The 15,590-nt window shown below is 63.4% G+C and overlaps 1 protein-coding gene across 2 annotated transcripts; it reads left to right on the forward strand.

The window, feature by feature from the left end:
- The first annotated feature begins 1,033 nt into the window (after positions 1–1,033).
- On the forward strand, positions 1,034–10,068 carry MISP3 (MISP family member 3). 2 transcript variants are annotated; one of them, XM_067560524.1, is made up of 4 exons: positions 1,034–1,136; positions 3,681–5,914; positions 7,961–8,043; positions 8,836–10,068. In XM_067560524.1, the coding sequence occupies exons 2-4, from the start codon at positions 4,183–4,185 to the stop codon at positions 8,926–8,928; spliced, it is 1,908 nt and encodes a 635-aa protein (XP_067416625.1). In that variant the 5' UTR covers positions 1,034–1,136; positions 3,681–4,182; the 3' UTR covers positions 8,929–10,068. The 2 variants fall into 2 exon arrangements, with proteins under 2 accessions (XP_067416625.1, XP_067416624.1); XM_067560523.1 differs by lacking the exon at positions 1,034–1,136 and adding an exon at positions 2,531–2,699.
- The last annotated feature ends 5,522 nt before the right edge of the window (positions 10,069–15,590 follow it).

Consider the following 15,590-nt stretch of genomic DNA (forward strand, 5'->3'; position numbering starts at 1 on the left):
TAACACACAGACACACACACACACACACACACACACACGACAGGTGCATGCACTTCCACACTTCTGCCACTAGGTGGCGCCCCGTTAGACTCTTGCTCCGAGCCCTCAGGGCACCGCCAGGCGTGTTTTCATTCCCCAAAGCGGACGCCGGACTCCTGGGTCCTTCTGCCCATGCTGGCTGGGAAGTGGTGAGGCCCGAAGCAGGCGGGGGTGGGGGCCGAGATCCTAATGAACGAGCTCTGGGCTCCGCTTTGCCCCTAGGACTCAAGCAAGCTCGTATCCAGGCCCAGATTCAGCACCCGGGCCCGATCCACCGCATGTCTTTCCTGGCCAGGGCAGGGAGCGAATGCAAAGCCGTCCGCAATGAGCCTGCGGAACTCCCCGCCACTGGACGGGGAACCAGGGCGACCAAGGGCTTGGACGTTCACACAGCTCAGGCGAATGTCCAGAGGTGGAAGAGTTTGTGCTAGCAACGAGACGCCGCAGGGTTACCAATCCCGCGTGCTTTGCGGGGGTCTAAGGCTGGGGGGGGGGGGATGCGAGGAGGAGCCCTCAATGGGGGCATAGACTAGCTTGGCTGGACCAGCGGTCGGGGCAGCAGGGGCTGGGAGCCAGGACGCCTGGGTTCTATTTCCCGCTCGGACCCGCCCGTGCCCCCAATGACCTTGGGCTGCCCCCCCCACACACACTTCCCCTGTTGCTTCTCCTCCTCTCCGCGGTGACTGCGATCTCTCGTGGCCGGCACAGCAGGTTGGCCTGGCCCCTGCCCCCGCGGCCCTGCCTGCTGATCCTGTTTGCTCCAGCCCCGGTGATTGCGATACCCGCGAAACGAGAGGCCAGCGTGCAGCTCCCAACCCTACGGTGGCCAGGCCCAGCCCACCCTGCCCGTCCCCCCGCCTGCCCTCGGCTCGCCAGACGGATCCGGTCCCTGCCAGGCAGCCAAGAGCGTTTCTGCAAAGCCTTTGCACCTGAACTGAATTAGCCGAGTCCTTGAGCGTCCTCTAATCCTGTGTAAACAGCTGGGGGGGGGGTACTCAGTGCCGATGCCCCCCCCTTCTCCAGCTCCATTTCCTCCCCCACATACACCTGGATCACACCCTCGGCTGGGTACACACCTGCCCAAAGTCAGCTGCAAGGTAACTCTGCCTGCTGGGGCCACCGGGTGCTTCCCTGGGGCCCGGGAGGGCAGCTGGGGAAATGGGAGGCGGGTGTTAAAAAGGGGGGGGGGGGCAGGGCAGAATCCCTGGGGGGGGGGGCGGGAATCCATCAATAATCTGTCCTCAAAGCAAGTGTAGATCCACCCCCCCCACCCCTGCAAGGGATTATGGGAGCAGGCCTGCCCCCTACCACACCCCAGTTCCAAACTTAGGGGCTCTTGGTCGCAGAGGGCCCACGGTTTTGCCTGGATGTGGGGCATGGCTCCCAGCATCCCAAAGGGGGCACCCCACATTCCCTGGGGGGGACCCCAAAGTGAGCCACTCCCCCTTTATGCTGTGCCCTCCTCAGTGGGTTCCCTGCCCAATCTCCCCCCCCGGCATTTCCCTTCTCTCTGGGGGTCAGGGGGGAAGCCATCAACCTGGGTGGGTTCAGTCTCTCTGCCCCAGCTGGCTGAGACGCAGCTTCCTTGTCTGACTGGCCCTGAGGCTCCCGACTGAGATCGTGGCCCCCACCCCCCACATTGTGCCAGGCGCTGCCCAGACCCCGCCTGAGATCAGGCCCCCCTTGTGGCAGGCTCTGCCCAGGCATCTAGCGAGAGCCTGTCCCTGCCCTGCGAAGTAGCAATCTAAACAGACAAGGCCGCTGACGGAAGGATTGTTCTCCCCCCGGTACGGATGGGGAAACTGAGGCACAGAGCAGGGGTGAGACATGCCCCAGGTCACCCATCCAATCAGTGACGGCCCTGGAAATAGAAGCCAGGCATCCTGTGTCCCGCTGAGCCCTGTAACCATGGTACGAACCGTCCTCTTCCCCAGGCAGTTCCCCCTTCCAGCTCTGCCTGTGCCTCTGTGCACCGTCCATGGGTCATGCGCACCGTACCCTGGTCATCCCCCAACCGCCGGGGCCTCTCTCTGTGCACGGGGGAAGGGGAGGGTGACTCCCCAGGGACTGGTAAGATGCTCTCGGAGTCAGTGATTGTGACTCACCCCCCCCAGGCTGAGACCAGACAACTCGCTACATGTAACCCACGCTTAGAATGGCCCGGCCAGCTTGGCTACGGGACCAGCCGGGGATTCAAACGGGCAGCTACCTAAAGAGCCCCATAGGAGCCTTGAGAATAAAGGGAGCTCCCAGCAACTCCAACCCCGCCCTCTCCCACAGGTGGGGTGCTATAGGGAGCCGGGCAGGAGCACCCCCAGTGCCCCAGGATGCCAGCCCTCACCCACGGTTAATATTTAATAGCATCCCGTGATGCAGGGCTGTGTATGTTTAGGGGCGGGGAGGGGAGCTCGGGGGGGGGGGGGGGAGCCGTGCTCACCAGTCGGCGGCTCCTGTGCATTGGACGTCCAGGACTGCGCTGGCAGGAGATTAGCCGGGCGTGTGTAATTGGCTCAGCGGCCAGGGATAAATGGCAGAGGCGTCAGGCCCCGGGCACCTTTCCATTGCAACTGACCAGGGGTGCACGGCTCGGGCCAGGTGGGAAAGGAGGGGCAGGCACCGGAAAACGGGGACCCCCCCCCCCCCCCGGCCCCCGGAGAAAGGTGAGTGAATGTCGCCTCGCCAGTTCTGGCTGGGGAGCCCCGGGATTTCCAAGGAGACCAGGATCAGGAGTTGGGGGGGGGGGGGATAATTGGAGATGGAGGGTGTGTGTGGGGGGGGGGGGCCCTGAGCCAGCTTCAGAGGGGGAGGACACCGCTGGCACCCTGGAGCTGTCCTGATCTGGGAAGCATTTAAAAGCAGGCGGGGGAGGCACGTTCTGAATATCCCTTGTTCTAGCCTGCAGACTAGCTGACCCGGCTAGCTCTGTGCAGCTCCATGCGCGTAGGTCGCACGCTCGAGTCACTGTTTGCCCACCCTGCCCTGTGCCCCCCGTCCCCCCCCCCCAGGAGCAGGCACACAGAGGGGGTGCAGAGGGGGAGGTGAAAGCCTCTCATTGCCCAGAAGCAACTGCCCCCCCATTGGGGCAGCTGGGCAGAGGGTGGAAATGGAGGGGGCGGGGGTTGGTGATGGAGGGGTGGCAGGATAGTGGGGTGGCTGGGCAGCTGGCATGGCGTGTCCTGGGCGGGGCCTACAGGGATCGGAGCTTGCCAGCCGCTGAATTGCAGGTGGGCACAGGAATCCGGTTCTGCCCCTGTGAGGAGGAGCTGGTGCCTGCGCCCGCCCCCACTCAGGTCCGCTTGCCCGCCAGGTGCCTGGTAATTGAAGCGAGAAGGACACGCCCCCCCCCCCCCCCCCGGCCCCCAAGCTCTGATGTCACCCCACACGTTGGTGCCAGGCCGTCGCCAGCAGCGGGCGCCCTGGCGTCACGAGCCTCCGTCCTCAGGGTGACCCTGGAAAAGTGGAAAATCACCCGGGCAAAGGAGCCACACTTCACGGAGGCGTCTGACACCCCCTGGTTTCTCACGGCCACCACCGGTTTTATGCCCCTTAAACCGTCCCTCCTCGGCTCAGCTTCCCTCTGACCCCGCAGGCCCCTGGGGCTACGCCCCCCAATCTAATCCCACCATCTCTTCCCGCCCTAGGTTTCCCCGGAGAGCCCTGGTCTGGTCCTGATGGCGACGGAGGCCGCGTCCCAGCCGCCCTCTGCCCCTGGGAGGTGCCAGGAGGCTGCCCCCGCTGGCCCGTGCCCAGGCGAGGAGAGGACGGACGTCCCAAGGGAGAGGGAGGCTGGTCCCGCTGGCCAGGACGAGGCGCCAGCAGCCGGACAGTCCCCTGCCACCTGCGGGGAGGAGGGAAGCCGGTCCGATGGCCACGACGCCTGCCCCGCTCCCCCGGCAGAGCCGGACCCTGCGGGCGCCTCAGACCAGCCGGCCTGCAGAGGAGAGGTCAGTCCCGGTGACCTCCTGGGCGACCCCCCCGGTGCCGCCCCCTCCTTGGACGCTGTCTGCCACGTGGCCCACGGGGAGCCACCGCTGAGCGCCGAGCGGGGCTGCCAGGAGAACGCCCAGGCGGCCGGCGTGGAGACGGGCGACGAGTCGCCGGCCGCCAGCCCCGGGGCAGAGCCGCCGGCGGAGGAGCTGGCAAATGATCCCCAGCCGGCCGGGGAAGAGGCACGGCCGGTGCCGGGCAGCGCCGGTGCCCAGGGGGGCCAGGATGCCAGCCGCCCACCGGGGCCGGACGCCGGGCCAGAGCCGGGGAGGCCCTCGCCTGCACCCGGGGACCTTGCCGCTTGCAGCCAGCAGGGGGCAGCAGGTGCCAGGCCTGCCGCGGCTGTGCCAAGGTCTCCCGTGGCAACCGGCGACTCCCGTGGGCCTGCCCACCTGGCCTGTGACAGCCGCCGGGCGCCGGGGGGCGGGGAAGGCCGGAGGGAGGGACCGGCTGGCAGCTCGGCAGGTGGAGCAGGCGAGAACAATAAATCCCGGGGCGAGGTCGGGGCCGGGGCTGTGCAGGAATCTGAGCCAAGAGAGGTGCCACCCGGAGACGCCAGGCCCCAGGGGACCTCGCTCGGGGGAGACGGTGCCGGGCAGACAGACGGTGCCGGGCAGACAGACGGTGCTGGGGAGACAGACGGTGCCGGGCAGACAAACAGCACCAGGGAGACAGACGGCACCGGGGAGCCGGGCGGTGCCAGGGAGACAGTGCACCGGGGAGACAGACGGCACCAGGGAGACAGACGGCACCGGGGAGACAGACGGCACCAGGGAGACAGACGGCACCAGGGAGCCGGGCGGTGCTGAGGATCCAGGCGGTCCCGCAGGTCCAGCTGGTGCCAACGATCCGGCTGATATCAAAGCCCCGACCGGTGCTGAAGCTGCAGCAGGTCCCGGAGCTCCAGCCGGCACCAGAGATCCAGGCGGTGCCGCGGACCCAGCCGGTAGCAGGGATCCAGCTGCTGCTGAGCATCCGACCGGGGCCGGGCACCCAGCTGGCACCGCAGACCGGGCTGGTGAAGAGCCAGCTGGTACCAGCACTCTGGGCCGGGCCGCAGACCCAGCTGTGGCCGGGGACCCGGCCGGGGCCAGAGATCCGGGAGCTGCCTTGGAGCGGAAGGGGGAGAGCATGGAGAACGGGGAGCTCTCGCCGGCCGCCCCCCCCGGGGCCCCGAAGGCAGGCGGCGAGACCCCCATCGAGCGGGAGATCCGGCTGCACCAGGAGAGGGAAGAGACCCTGAGGAGGCAGCGGGGCCTGGCCAGCCCGCGGGTGGCCGCGGAGTACGTGGAGGTGCGGATGAAGCCCATCTTGAGCCAGGCCCAGCCGCCCGCCCCGCTGCCCAAGGAGAAGGAGCGCCAGTGGGCCGGGGCCCAGATGCAGCGGGAGATCCAGCGGGAGACCCGGCGGGAGGACGCCCTGGTGCAGCAGGGCATGGTGCGGGGGGCCTACGACCGGGGCACCCCCCAGGAGCTGCAGGAGAAGAAGATGCTCTTCGAGCAGCAGCCCAGCCCCGAGTCCCCCTCCCCCAGGAAGCCGGTGAGGGTCACTCAAGGCAACAGCTCCGAGACCCCCCTGGCTCAAGGCCCCCGGGGGCCAACCTTCACCGAGGCCAACTGCCGAGCCAATGTGGTCATCCAGGGTCCCGGCAGCCTGCTGAGCCCCGGCCCCGGCCCCGGCCCCGGCCGGCAGCCCCCCTCGGCCCAGGGCAACCCCTTCTTCAGCTTGCGCCCCAGGAACCCCCAGTCCCGGCTGGAGCAGGAGCTGCTGGAGGCCCAGGAGAGGGAACGGGAGCTGCACAGGCAGCGGAAAAGCCTGTATGGCTGGACCCTGCCCTGGGATGCCCAGGGGGCAGCCGATGGGATGGAGACGCCCTCCAGCCGGCCAGGTAAGGGGGGATGTGCTGGGGTCTGAACGGCAGCTGGACCGGGCCGAGGGGCAGGTGGAGGAAGGCAATGTTGGCGAGGGGTCAGAGCAGGACGCCTGGGTTCTCTTTCCAGCTCGGAGAAGGAACGGGGGCCTGGTGGTTAGGACTCCTGTCACTCTGTGACTGACTCCCTGTGTGACCGTGGGGGAGGCCCTTTGCCACTCCGTGCCTCAGTTTCCCCATTTGTAATGTGGAGACCTGCTCTGAGGGCCATTGGTGAGGCACTAGGGTTCGGTCTCATGCCAGCCCAGCTGCCGGGCCGGCTGTGACTGGGAGCTGTTCCCGTGGGACACCATGGAGTGGGGTGGGACTCCCTTGCTGGCTGCCTTACCAGACAGGCAGGGTCCCTCCAGGGCTGGGCACACAGGTGCCAGGGTCTACAGGGGACTTTGCCCAGCTGCCCCCTGGACAATCCCTGCCCAGAGATTTAACCAGGGCTAATAGGAGCTCCCCAACTTATTTTTTTTTGGCGGGGGCATCCAGTCTCTTGCACTTACCCAGCTGAGCCGGCACATGGCCCAGCTGTGTCTGCCATGGCCAGGATGAATCCCGGTGGCACGGGCCAAGCCTGGGGCGTGGGAGCTGAAAGCAGCCACTGCAGAGGGCCAGTTGCCCTCCGCTGCTCCCCGCAGGGATCCCGTGGACAGAAGCAGGGCTAACACAGCCAAGACCTCTAGGGCAAGACACCCAGGTATCTGCCAACCCTCCCGGGCTGAGCCGGAGCCGGGCAAGGCCTGGAAGAAGCAAGTGACGTAGGGGGTAGAAGTGAGCATGGAGGGTGGCGGGGCAGAGAGAGGATCTAGGGTATGGGAGGCAGAGGGGGGCAGTTAAACCCAGGGGGTCCTGGAGGGCTGTAGAGAGACAGGTGCATCCACATGGAGTTGGGGGCTTTGTCTCCCTCGAAACGCTCTCTGCCTGGCTCATCAGCACCTCTGCTGCATGGGCGCGTCCACGTGTCTGCCCCCGTGCGTGCACCCGTGTGCCACGTTCTCTGCATGCGCAGGGCACGTCTGTGCCGCTTGGCCTGCCTGGCCAGCGGGCGGCACCAGGAGAGCCCCGGGGCCCGGGCCAAGGCTTCTCTAGCTGTCCCCAGAGAGAGCGGGCGGGATCCCAGCAGCCCTAGGCAAGGCCAGAGGCTGGGCTCGGGGCCCAGCACACCTGGCACTGAGCTGCCGCTCCTGGGAAGCCGGTGTGTATACCCAGGGGGCGGCGGCTGCGTCAGGAACGGGCGAGGCAGCTGGGCAAGTCATTCAGAGGGAGCTGTGACGGAGGCGACCTTTGGCTAGCGCTATAGGGACAGCCAGTCAGCGGCGGTAGGGGGCGGGCTGGCGGGGCTGTGCCCGGGGCAAAGGGGGAACCAGGAGCAGGGCGAGATCTCCGTGGTTCTGGAGATCAGGGCTCTGCTGCACAGTCCTGAGCTGAGCTACCAGGAGTATTTCAAGAGCACCCAGACGCCACAATCAAGTCAGTGCCCCCCCTCGCGTTGGGTGCTGTACAGACCCCCCCTGAACTGGGACCGGGCCCCCTTTGTAACCCGGTGTCGCACAGATCCTGACCCAGATCAGGGCCCCCTTGTGCCAGGGGCTGCGCAGACACCTAATGAGAGCCAGTCCCTGCCCCAAAGGGCTCAATCTAAAGAGACACGGGGCAGGAGGGGAAACCGAGGTAGAGAGGGCGGAAGTGGGTCAGTGGCAGAGCCGGGAACAGAACCCCAGTGTCCGGAATTCCGGCCCAGTGTCCCAGCCACGAGACCACGCTCCCTAACTGTAGCATCCCTGAGAGCCTGGGGCAGGGCGAATCTCAGGTTTCGGCTCCGTCCCGTCCCTAGCCCAGGCACTAGGATGGATGGCGTGACGTGCGGCAAAGGGAAACTGAGGCTGAGTCTCCGGAGGTAGGGGGTGGGTGGTGTTTCTTGGGGGGGAATATATTAGGGTGCAGAATCCTTTCCCCCAAGGAGGCAGAGGGAGCCCGTGTAGACGTGACCCACTTTTCTCCCCCTCGTTGCAGAGAGACCGTCCTGTGGGAAGCTTGATGTGACCTGGCCCCCTCCAGCCCTAGTTGAGAGCCCCCAGCAGAACGGGCTGGACCAGGTAACTGACACCCCCCCGCCCACCGCCTGGCACCGCTGTCCCACGTCACTGCCATGCCCTGCCCTGCGCCAGCTGTGCGATAAGCTCTGAGCGCCGAGTTCAGCCGGCCACTGACAGGCGTTAACGCCCGTGAACACGCAGGGAGCGTGGCCACGTGTGACGAGGCCACGGGGGGGAGGCCCCATGGAGGCACACGCAGCATGGAACCTGCCTGGCCACCGCCACGTGCGCCGACACGCCGTTACACACCAGAGCAGAGCCACGGGGGGAACACGCTCCGTCTAGATGGCCTACAACACGTATGCACGCGGCTACGCACACGGGTCCACACGTGGTAACAGCCATGAGCCCCGGCATGCACGCTCACTTCTTGGGAACGAATGCACACGTGCAGCGTGGACATTCGTGCGTCCACATAAACACAACCTGCATAAGCACGAAACCCACATGTGAGCCTGCCACGCCCACCCTCACGCAGACACCTGCCCACACGCAGGTGTGGGCCACACGCAACCGTCCGCCCCTCTCCTGGTGCCTGGGACCCTTTCACCCGCTGGCTGGTTCAGCACTGACAACAGCCTGGTGCGCCCTGCCGTGGGCATTGTGACAGCGACCCCTTGCGGTGGAAGGTCCAGGGTTCAATCACCCCATGGGGATGCAACCCCTGCTCGTTCCAGAGTTGCACAGGGCCCGCGTTGCTCCAGGGAAACGTCTCGTCCCTTTTGCCACGTATTTGCTAGTTCTCTGCCCTTGTTATCCTCGGCTTCTGACACTGTCCCATCCCCACCACAGGTGGAGAGACGCCCCCGGAGCCCTCGCCAGAAAAATGCCTTAATCCAGCGCTGGGAGTCAGGAGCCGTCTGCAACCAGGAGAGTCAGGAGTAGGGGCTGCACTGAGGAGGGAAAGGAGAGAAAAGGGGGGACGGGACGTCCCAGCACCTCCCATCCTGCTCCAGAACCCTCCGCCCCATTTGATCCTTCCAGGATCCCACTTCTGGAACCACTGTGTGCCCTTCCCACCCACCTGATTGGACAAAGCTTCAATGCATGTGACCACCCAGGCCGGTTTGATTGGGTGAGGAACTTCTTCGCTCTGCCTCCTCCCACCCCAGTTTTCTCCATGGACCAATCAGGAGAGACCTAGCTGAAAAGTATTGTAGCTAATGATTATTCTTTAGAGCAAGTCAAATCCCAAATTAAAGGGATTTTGGAATCCGCAGAAGGATGTAGCCTTTAGTCCTCTGGACTAGGCACTACTCTGAGCTATACCAGTGTGACTCCGGAGTCACTGAAATGGGGTGACTTCTGATTCACACCAGTGTGAACGCAATCAGAACCTGGCTCTCTATGGTACTAAAACACATGGGCAGGCTCATAACTTTTGTGGCTCAGAATCGCCATCACTTTGAACTCTGGGTTGCAGGGAATTATTATTAGACTGGCATCGGGCCTCATGGATTCTAGTCCCAGCTCTGCCACTGAGTTCCTGCGTGACCTTGTGCAAATCACTTCGCCACTCTGTGCCTCCGTTTCCCCCGTCTCTAAAACAAAGGGACGGTAATGCTTCTCATAGCACAAATCATGAACATTTGGCCAAAGCATTAGTATAACTTTGATCCCAGATATAATAAGCATCAGATGGTCCCCTTCCCAGAGTCAGTCGCTTCTGAAACAAGCCAACGGAGTAGCTTGTGCTCAGGCATTAAATCATCTTGGGAAGACGCTCCGAGGCATCTTAAGTGAAAAGGTTTTAAGAAAAAGAATCAATAAATGACAGAAAAAGCACAGGGAGACTTTATTGAACACAGTGACAGTTCAAAGCTGAGTAACATGAAGGTGGTAAAGATGTTGCATTCCGGGGGTGGCAGCAGTGCCGCCAGGTAGGATTCAGTCACAATAATAACCATCATCAAATGAATTCACTCAAAAGGGGTTTTATTTGTTGACACGTCAGGAGCCAGTTTGCAAGTTGCAAAACTCCCAGTCACTTCAATGGGAGTTTTGCCCGAGTGAAGACTGACCAGATCAAGGGAGGGGTTGGCTATCCGAGGCAGCGGGCGGGACGGGCTGGGAGTCCCCATAGCAGACATCACTGGGCGGCTGGAGAGCAGCCCATATGCAGCCCTGTGTGGCAATAAATTGACACAGATGCCAGGCGCCTGCAGCCACCTGGGATCTGCCGAGCAGCCACGGGTCATTTGCTCAAGCCTAGGGATGGCTAGAGGTGGAACGGAAGAGCCAGGCTTCGTAGCAGCAGGGTGTCATAGACCCCCCTCCCCTGGGGGCCAGGCGCAGGTCACCCAGAGAGCAGAGGAGAGGTACCAGCCTGTCTCAGATCAGCGGGCCCATTTTCAATGGCAGGCGTTTCCTCCCCTTTGTACATTTCACTGAGGACGGTGTCTGGGGCCGGGGAGCTGGGGAAAAAATACCCACACGGCCTTCATCCTTGGGCGAGTCCCTGTTTCCTGCCATGCCTCGGTTTCCCTCTTCTGAAAAAGAGGGATGATAATTCCTCCCTGCCTTGGCCCAGGGAGTTAACCAGCGAATGTCCGTGACCCTGGTTCGGGCGCCAAAGTCCACCGTGGGTGCTGATTACTCAGTCACTGATAATGATGGCAGCAGCCTTGGATCTAGCACCGGGGAGGAATGTGACTGGAAATGGAGAGTCCAGATCTCCACCACCGGGCACGAATTAGCCTGGCTGCGCTGGAGCGAGGCCAATGGTTTACGCCGCAGACAGTGAAAGCGACCAGCTGAGCGCGGCTGCACCAAAGTCCCCTGCATCCAAGGGAGCAGCAGAAAGATCAACTTGCTGATTACAACGCGCTGGGTGGCAATCACCTTGGGTGACCCTGTGTTCCCAGGGAAGACGTCCGGGGCTGGATTTTCCCCTCCCTTAGTGAGGCGTAAAGCAGGAGTGACGGCCGTGGAAGCTAGTGTCAGTGAGAGCAGAATCTGGCCACGGGATCCATTCTGCCTTCACTGGAGGGGCACATCCCCATGCTGCCCTGAGTCAAACTAGGGAGGGCAGGGGGGCAGATCTGCCCCACACACAGCCCCCTCGTGCTCTTGCCCGCCTCCCCGTCTGCCTGGCCTCACGCCACCCCTGCCCGGACCCCGCCACCAATGCCCCTCCCCACAGCGCCACCTTTCCCTGGCCGCCGGAGAGCATCACGAGGGATGCAGGCAGACCTTGGGGAGCTCCCGCGGGAGCCCCAGCCAGTGCCATCCAGTGTTGCTGGGAACAGGGGCTGCCCTCAGTCCGGGATCATCTGGCTTCCCCAGGGGGGCACCCGGGCCTGGAAGCAGGTACCACGGCGATGGGCAGAGAGACCATGGCTTAGATCCACAGAGGAAACCAGCAAGCAGCCCTCGTGGGAACCTACATGCTGTATGGGCTCACAGATAAGCCCCAGCTGTTTAACTGAGGGGGGTCTCAATCACTATCTCCAGGGCCGGGGCGTCTACACGGGGCAGCTGTTAGCAACTGATGGGACTATGTGGGCCTGCGTCTGATGGGAGGGGCTGGCACTGAGCCAGCCCAGCCAGAGATGAGTCACAGGTGAGCTCACACGTCCCCGGCACCTCCCTGATCCTATCATGCCACAGATAAAGGCCACGGCCCATGGCAGAATCTGGTTCTCCCCACTGAGAGCGGCGTTGGCTTGGGGGCACCTGGCGGGGCTCCTTTTGGGAGCAAAGCACCCCCTGAAGTTTTTGGGGGGTCTCCAGTCACCCGAGCCATGACCCAGTGCTTGGGAACGGGGGGACAGAGCCACATACAATCCTGCCTTGTGGCTCCCCAACTCCGGGGTGTGCAAGGTCATTCCAGCTCCTTCCAGCGCAGCAATAGCCGGAGAAATCCCAGCCCTTTACTGCCATCGGCCTGGGGGGAGGGTGTAGGGGAGGGGGCAGGAAATCAGCTTGAAATGCATGGGGGGGGGCTTCCTTGACTTCAAATTGGGGGCCCATTCGACTGAAAAAATTGCCCATTACAGCTACCCTCAAGGACTCCGTGGAGGAGCAAGCGGTCAGGTCCTGTCTATATCACAGTAATGCATTCCAGGCCCCGGCCGAGATCAGCGCCCCCCCTGTGCCAGGCGCTGCACACACCTCGACTGAGATCAGCGCCCCTCCCCCGTGCCAGGCGCTGCGTGGACCCTCCCCAGCTGAGATCAGTGCCCCTCTTGTGCCAGGCACTCCAAAGACCTCCCCCCCCATCTGAGATCAGGGCCCCACAGTGCTGGGCATTGGAACCCATTTCCCAAGCTGGCCCGAGTGCTTGGATCCTGTTTCCTGGGGCCGGCGGGGGTGATCTCGCCATTCCGGCCCTGATAGAGCCGAGGGCCGTGCTTGTGGGAGGCTGGGCCCGGGCCGCTCTGCAAATGCTGAACAGGCTCTTTGTTTCTTTTCCTGTCTAGATAAAAAAGTTCAGGAACAAAAGGCGCTGGGAAAGTGGGACAGTAAACAGCCGCTAATCTGCCTGGGAACAAACCACAGGTGCCCGGGGTGGGGGTAGGGAGCAGAATTCAGGGCCAGAGCCAGAGGTCTAACCACTAGATCCTGCTTCCTCCCCAGAGCCGGGGATAGAACCCAGGAGTCCTGGCTCCCAGGCCCCCCCTGCTCTAACCATTAGACACTACTTCCTTCCCAGGGGGAAGCCCAAACTGAAGCAGGGGGTGCCTCTGGGAGCTGGGCCTTTGACCTCATAACACTTCCCTTCCCTCACCAACTTTGACTTACTAACCAGGAGGGCAGTCAGGACGCCTGGGTTCTATCCCCGGCTCTGGGAGGGGAGTGTGGTCTAGTGGCTAGAGCAGGGCGGGGGCTGGGAGCCAGGGGAGTCCTCAGTTCCACCAGTGAATTGAAGGTGCGGCAATGGTGGCGTGTTGGGGACAAGGCAGGGGGGTCTTTAGCTGACTCCCGCGGCAGCCTGGGCTCCGGGACGGGGACTGGAGGCAGCTGGAAAGTCGGGGGGGAGGGTGTCAGCTCAGATATTCTCCCACTGCACCTAGCTGGGCACAGCACCCGACTGTGGGCTTCCCCGCTCTGCTACCCGGGGCATGGGAGCAACTCCTGCCTCCGGCTGCCTCCATGGGAACAGAAGGAGCAGCTGCTCTGACCCCATGGCCCAGCTGGTCCTTGGCATCGCTGCGTGGGAACTGGGCTGAGACCCCCCCAAACTCATTGCACACCAAGCGCCTGTCAGAGGGGAACGAAGTTTGGAGCCAGATGGGGGAGCCAGCACCCCCTAGAGGAGAAGGGCCCTGGGCCCGTTTCCTGCCCCCCTGAGCCAGCCAGGGCCAGATCAGACCCGGTGCCCCTAGAGGAGTGAGGCCCCAGACCCCTCTAAGTGGGGCAGACACGTGACAGGAAACAGATCTAGCCCCACCCTGTGCCTGGGTCCTGCTCGTGAGGAGAGGGAGCCAGCAAACACCCCGGGGGCACAGCGGGAGCTCCCGCTGCTAAACATGCCTAACGGCGCGCCTGCCTGGCGGCCCCAGGCAGGAACCAGACCTCAGCAGTGACCCTTGGCAACCCCGGCATCTCCCCAGCAGGTGTGGCGCTCGCTGGCTCCTCCCGCACGGGGATTTCCGCCAGGCCAACGGGGGGATTTCCCACCCAGTTTCCTCTCCTGTATACCAGGCACCGGGCCCAGAATCAGCTCCCAAGCCGGGTAGAGGAACCAAGAGGCCGGATCCTCAGTTGCTGTAAAGCAAATTGGCTCCACTGAGTCCCACAGCGCGGTTTACACAGCTGGGGATTCGGCCACATTGACACCAGTGGAATCCTGGTTCCCAGCCCCCCCCTGCTCTAACCACTAGCTCCCACTCCCTTCCCAGAGCCAGGGATAGAACCCAGGAGTCCTGGCTCCCAGCCCCCCTGCTCTAACCAGGCCACCCCAGTCCCCTCTCTGTGGCGTGTTCTCTCGGCTGCTCTGGGTGCTTGGCATTGTCCTTCACCCTGCCCCCCCCAGCTCCGTATCACGCTGGATTGCACGCTCACACGCCCAGGGGACAGAGAATTACTGTTATTCGCGGCAGGGCCTATCTTGTTTCCCAGCCGCCTTGGGATAGTTACTGCAGGCAGGGGAGGAGGAGGCCGACTGATAACACTTTGCCCTGCAGTAACATCTTGGATGGATGGCGCCCAAAGAACTCAGCTCCTGGGAAACTCAGGGAGCATTTGCCGCCTGCTACACAGGGGAAACTGAGGCACCGAGAGTGCTTCGTCCAAGGACACGCAGCGACAGTGGAGGAGTGTGGAATGGAACCCCAGAGTCCTGACCTCTTAGTCCCCTTGCTGTAACCACTAGACTCCATTCCCCTCCCAGAGCCAAGGACAGAACCCAGGAGTCCAGATTCCAAGCCCCTTTCTCTGCTCTAACTACTATACCTCACTGCCTGGGGGAGGATGTGTGAGATACAAGAGCTAAATCCCCAAATGCACCCTGGATTCAAAGCCCCCCAACTTTGCTCGTCTCTGTATAGAACTCCCCAAGCTTTAGCTACACCATTATAAAGGGAGAGAAACTCCACTGAGGGCAGAGGACGGGGAGGGAGGGGGTCTGGTGGTGAGACTGGGGCCCAGGGGATCCGGACTCCTGGGTTCTATCCCCAGCTCTGACAGGAGAACAGGGGGTGCAAGCTGAGCCGTCTGATGCCCCGGCATCTCTCCAATCTAATCACTGCCAGGTTTCACCCCCTGTCATCACCCCCAAGACACACGCCATCAATTCAAACCTCCTCAGTCCTGGTGCCCTTCCCAAGTGCCAGAGCCCAGCTCCGTGGCCTGCTGACCACTCCCCTCCCTCTCAGCTGGTGAGCCAAGGCTCAGACCCCCCCCCAGCTGACCGGTTTGACCCCAGCCTGGGCCACAAACCTCTTCAAGCTGTTCTGGGGTCCTGGGGTGTATCGAGTTGAAGAGGTCTCACCTGAGTTCCCCTGGGGTAGTCGTGCAGGCAGCACCCACAACAGCACCCAAGCAGTGGGAGTGCCTGGGCTGGACAGAGAGACAGGCAGGGGAACCCCCCCGCCCCCCAGCCGCCCCCCAGCTGCCTGGCTAGCCCTCGCCCATTGCTGCCCCTGTGTGGTGCACGCGGGGGCTGCAGGCTCTGCCACGGTCCCTGGCTGGATGATGCAGAACATGGGGTGTAAAATCAAGGTGGTCGCTAGCGAATGTGAGATGTGGGGGGGGCTTGGCACAGGGGTGCCATGCATGGGGTGGGCAACAGCCTCTGCCAGGGCCAGAGGAATCATCTGCCCCTCGCTTCCTTCCGGCACAGCCATGCTGGCTCTGAATACAGCGTCCCCCTCGTTAGGGAGAGGATGGAGGGGCAACTCAGGACTCCCAGGTTCTAGCCCCAGAGCTGGCAAGGGAGTGGGGTCTAGTGGTTAGAGCAAGGGGGGCTGGGAGCCAGGACTCCTGCGTTCCAGCCCCAGATCTGGGAGGGGGTGGGACAGGTCCACAGCTGTGTCACAGTGACACCATGGCATAGAACCACCCCACTCGGTCACAAACATCATGCTGGGGGGAGGGGAGCATGG

Source organism: Emydura macquarii, unplaced genomic scaffold, assembly GCF_026122565.2.
Source record: "Emydura macquarii macquarii isolate MOO-44397 ecotype Brisbane River unplaced genomic scaffold, CSIRO-AGI_Emac_v2 contig_2292, whole genome shotgun sequence".
NCBI classification, from domain to species: Eukaryota; Metazoa; Chordata; order Testudines; family Chelidae; genus Emydura; species Emydura macquarii.